This window comes from Centroberyx gerrardi, chromosome 14 (genome assembly GCF_048128805.1).
Source record: "Centroberyx gerrardi isolate f3 chromosome 14, fCenGer3.hap1.cur.20231027, whole genome shotgun sequence".
Classification (NCBI taxonomy): Eukaryota; Metazoa; Chordata; class Actinopteri; order Beryciformes; family Berycidae; genus Centroberyx; species Centroberyx gerrardi.
In genome coordinates this window covers 14,211,520-14,216,844 of record NC_136010.1, presented here as the reverse complement: position 1 = coordinate 14,216,844, position 5,325 = coordinate 14,211,520, and the positions used below count along the sequence as shown (strand labels likewise).

At 44.6% G+C, this 5,325-nt stretch overlaps 1 protein-coding gene across 1 annotated transcript; it reads left to right on the top strand.

Moving 5' to 3' along the window:
- Positions 1–807: 807 nt before the first annotated feature.
- Positions 808–4,579, top strand: mafba (MAF bZIP transcription factor Ba). Its single transcript, XM_071911661.2, has one exon. The coding sequence runs from the start codon at positions 1,295–1,297 to the stop codon at positions 2,459–2,461; it is 1,167 nt and encodes a 388-aa protein (XP_071767762.2). The 5' UTR covers positions 808–1,294; the 3' UTR covers positions 2,462–4,579.
- Positions 4,580–5,325: the final 746 nt, after the last annotated feature.

Below are 5,325 nucleotides of genomic sequence, written 5' to 3'. Positions count from 1 at the left end.
TATGCCATTAGTGCACATCAATTTCAAATCAGGGGAGCACTGCGAAAAAACATCAATGTTTAAAAAAAGGGTTTTAATCTAGTAGTGAGTCTTCAAATCTTATTTTTCTAAAACAAGTGACAAAAGTTGTCGCTGGGGTGAGAAAATTCCAGTTGTTTCCAAAGCAAATCAAGCTGTAACATTTTCATGATATTGGTGGAATGGTGTGCCTTATTCAACTTTGTTTCAAGATATTGACATGTTTTCTACATAATGAACCAAGTTAAAGTGCATTGGAAACAAAGGAAATTATCTCACCACATTGGCAGAATTTTCCTCTTGTTTTAACAAAACTGAGATTTTGAGACTGAACATGAGATTTTTGCAGAGGGGTGTTCTGCAGCCTACTTTCAACGTGTTGTTATCAAGTTTACATTGGCCTTATTTTAAGAGGACTGTAGCTTATACCCTTCTTATTACTCTCATGTAAATCTGCAATTGCCATTAAAGCGAAGGAACTGTGCGTAAAACGGGAGCTGCAAAAGACAGAGCCCATGAAGTGAAGGCATTTCTTTCTCTCTCTCCCCCTTTTTCCTCCCACCTTCTGCTTTTAGGGAAGTCGGTCAGCTGACTGTCTGTAGCTGTCAAGAGTGTGTTGTGCCCCCTCCTCTCCTCTCCTCCTCCTTCTCTTCCTCTATTTCAGCGCCGAGTCCCGTTCCCATTGGAGAGCAGCGCGCACTGGATCCAGCCTTTCAGCTCGACGTCACGGTGCGCTATAAGGATAAAGCCCTGGCTGGCTTCAAGCGCAGTCTGCTGGATACCAGAGCGAGTGAGAGTCGGAGAGGCAAGCCTAAATCTCTGCGGTGCAGAGCTGGAAAAGCTGCTTCTCAGCGAAAATCAGACGCCCTATTTACTCTGCTTATTTGCTTCTGCATTATTTTCCTGGAGAAAAAAAGGGACTTATAACCAAGAAGTTGCAACGAGGACTGGTGCCCGTCTCAGCGTATATGCGTGGTATTTCTTTTTTGTATTATTATTTATGTTGATTCTTTGTGAATACACTTCTACTGAAGGGACTGAGGTTTTACTTTTGCACTGAGACGCATTGCTTTCTACCTCCTGTCCTGGTCTCTGTGCCAGATTATCCCAGCAGAAGTAGGCTAAATGACGCAAATTCCGATGTCGTTTGCAGAGCATTAGTCTGAAAGTTTTCCCCCACTACTTTTCTTCGTTTTCCTTTTTTCCACCGATCACTCGGTGTTTCTTGCTACAGCAAGCTAGTGCACAGCGGTGGAGGAGCCAAAAGAACTATTGCATGAGACAAGAAAGGAGAGAAGAGACGCTGATTAATAAGTCAGTTTTTGCAACGCTCGCAAGTACCTTTGCATATCTGCAAAAGAGTCGCGACAGCAACATGAGCACAGAACTGAACATGGGCCCGGAGCTCCCCAGCAGCCCTCTGGCTCTGGAATATGTCAACGATTTTGACCTGATGAAGTTTGACGTGAAGAAGGAAGGCCTGGCCGGGCTGGAGCGCCCCGGGGTGCGCCAGTGTAACCGCCTCCAGCCCCAAGGCTCTGTGTCCTCCACTCCCATCAGTACACCCTGCAGCTCGGTGCCCTCCTCGCCCAGCTTCAGCCCCACAGAGCAGAAAAACCACCTAGAGGAGCTGTACTGGATGCCGAACGGCGGGTACCACCAGCAAATAGACCCGCAGACGCTGAGCCTGACCCCGGAGGACGCAGTGGAGGCCCTGATCGGAGCCACGGCTCACGGCCATCCTCCGCCTCCGCACGTCCAACAGCAGCTGCAGCAGCAAGGCGCCTTCGAGGGCTACAGGGGCCCGCACCACCACCACAGCCACCACGGCCACGGCCAGCAGCACCACCACCCGTACGCGGGGGGCATCCCACACCACCCCGACGAGTTGTCCGGACACCCGGGAGGACACAACCACCCACACAGCCAGCATCACCATCACCACAGCCAGGACCCCGACAGCCCGTCCCCGGTGTCCCCGGAGTCCCACCAGCCCCTTCATCACCACCGCCACCATCATCACCACCATCCGCACGGCCATCTGGGCCAAAACCACGGCTCCGGGGGAGGGCTCAACGTGGAGGACCGCTTCTCCGACGACCAGCTGGTGTCCATGTCGGTGAGGGAGCTCAACAGACACCTACGGGGCTTCACCAAGGACGAGGTCATCCGCCTGAAGCAGAAGAGGAGGACCCTGAAGAACCGGGGCTACGCGCAGTCCTGCCGGTTCAAGCGGGTGCAGCAGAAGCACGTGCTGGAGAACGAGAAGACCCAGCTGATCAACCAGGTGGAGCAGCTCAAGGCGGAGATCAGCCGGCTGGCGAGGGAGAGGGACGCCTACAAACTCAAGTGTGAGAAACTGACGGGGTCGGGGGCCAATAACGGGTTCCGCGAGGCTGGCTCTACTAGTGACAACCCGTCATCACCAGAGTTTTTCATGTGAGTTGTAATAGCCTTTTCTTGTGCCCCCCCCCCCCCCCCCCCCCCTCCTTTCTCCACAACTGACTGACTGGCTGATGAACAAACGATAATAATCCACACCCTCCCATACTGTTTATGATTATACTAATAACGGTAACAATTATATTCATATTAGAAGAGTAATCCATCAAATACTATTCTCATATATAATCATCTCTCCATCCACGTGTCAACTGAGATACAAAGAGCAATGTAGAGTGTCTGATCAGTCGCAGCATCTTTGTAGATTAGTTGCTTGTAGTGAAGAGACTTTTTTTCTTCTTCAAAGAAGAGGATCGGCTGATGAACTTTGTTTTTTCCTTTGAGGCTACAGCTTTTAAATAATCTGTAAGTAGTGTGGGATGGCGTCGAGGCATTTGTCTGGCAATTTTGTTCTCCAAAATGATGACATTGTTATGAAACAACAAGTAGGCCTGGCCTCACAGCCTGCGACACACGAGACTCACATTCGACAAGTGGGCCCGTAATCTGAGAAAAATCTCCAAAACCAAGACTCCACATTATGCAAACTTAACTTCTGTCTACTAACCCGCCACAGGGGGGACATTTTATGCAACATCTCATTGATTTATTGCCTGCTTGGTTATATTCGAATATATATTGAAACAAAAAATCTGCATTAAATATTAATCCTGCATGCTGGACATGTATGGTAATAATTTCTATTTTGTACCTTCATCTTCTCGTGTATATTAAGAGCATGTTGTTGATCTGCGCTTCTCCATAGTTTGGGGGGTTAGAGAAATGCAACGGGGACAGAACAGCAGGACTGCCGGTGCAGTATCATATGGTGTGGGTTTCTTTAGGCTTGTAAATATTATGCAACCGCAAAACTGCACACCAAGATTGAGGAGGCTGGTTTGAACTTCTTTCTTTCTTTGTGTTGTGTTTTTGTCTCATTTATATATTTTTTTTCATTTGGGGTATTGATTGAGAGATATGGGCATTTTTTCAGTTGCATTTAAATACAACAAACTTTGTGTGTCAAGTGCACTTTTGGATAATGATTTCTAAGTTTTCATTTTGAATTTTGTGCAAACCTCCCTCCAGGAAGACATACTATGATACTAGATTGTTAAATGCAAAGTTTTATAGTAATATTTGGACACACTCACATCTGTTGTGTGAGGTTGAAGAGACAAACATGTGGCCACAATATTATAGGACCCAGATAACACATCGATTGCACACTATTACACACCAAGACATGGTTAAAAGTTTTGAACATACTGTGTAGCCCACATAGGCAACAGTAATATGTGGGCACATGTTCTCTATCATTTTAATTCAATGTGGCTGTCGTGGCATTAATTCAGAGGAGAACTGCTGTCTGCCGTTCTGTTAACTCTTGCGCAACCCTAACCACATCAGACCCAAACAGAGACAAGTTATCCTTTCTCACTCTGATTGGCGTACTTTAGGCTCACCTGTAGCATATTAGCAGTAACAACAATAATTTATATTTTCAAAAAGTCCAACAACTTACATGTCAGGGGTTTTATGTAGAGTTAACATTTAGATAACGCATGCGTTTTAATACGAAGTAAGAATATTAATGCTAGCCTATATGTTTTCCTGATTTTTTTTCTGCCGGTCAGTAAAAAAAGGGGATTCAGGTTGTGCAAATTCTCAAAATGAAAACTATGTGTATGTTATATAATACGTTTTTTGTCTGTTTTATTATTATTTGATGATTCTGGTTCTGCTGGCCAGATGCATAGTTAAAGTTTTTATTTTAATGATTTAAATTAACAAACTGTCAGATCATATCGAATAAGCATGGTGCTTGCATTTGAAACTATTGTTGAAAAGTCATGCATTTAACAATCTTTGGTTTGTTACTGATTCAACTGTGTTGAAATCGAATTGAAACTGCAGCAGCGGGTTGTTGTTTTGTTTTCATCAATTCCATGTACTTTGCGATGATGGGGATCAATTTTCAATCCTGTTTATATAAATAAGAGTAAAACACTTAAATTTGAACTGTTGTAGTTCCATTCAGGCTGGTTTCTGTTTTGTCTTATTTTTGGTTGTTTTTGGAAGAAATTGTTTCCTATTTTGCTTATTAAAGTCATTGAAATGGCAATAATTACCTCTCAGACTTTTTATTCTGCCCCCATAGGAGATGAGACCAAGAGCCATGATGACGAAATCCAGTGCAGGTTGAATGTTAGGGAAAGCGATATAGAAGGCGACATATTACCAATATTTACCAATAATTAATAATTCCACCCACGATTTCAGTGACAATAACTTTAAGAGGACACCAATTGCCAAAAAGTCATAGGTTAAAGTTAATAAAAACACATTCCTGGAAAGCTTGATTATTCTTCTCATAGGAGTCACAATTAGAGATCCAAAATGTTGTGCATCTCCTTTTGGGAAAAAAAAAATGTTTCTCTATCTCTAGCAGTCAAATGCCTCATCATTGCATTTTTAGCACCATTTGTCCTTGGCCTTTATTTTATTTGCGGCCACAGAATCATAGGATGAAAACCTTGGATTCGAGCCTACTGGCCTGCTGTGATTAGATCAGAAACTAACCGGGTCTGGCCGTTTATGTGGCGCTGCAGGGAGATTCCTGTGCTGCTGGCCTCTGCTGGCATGCTGACTTCTGCAGAAACCCCGCCGTTGCAAGAGCCCACGGTAAAAGGAGATCTTTGACCTTGCAACATGCCGGAGAAGAGATTAAAACCTCAGATTTACATGAAGTGGTAAAATGATTTTTGGTTGTTTGTTTTTTGGCATGCAGTGGCGTGGGTTTGAATACAGCATAGGCTCATCCCGGCTGGCTGTTACACAATTTGAGTCTTGAAAAAGTACTCG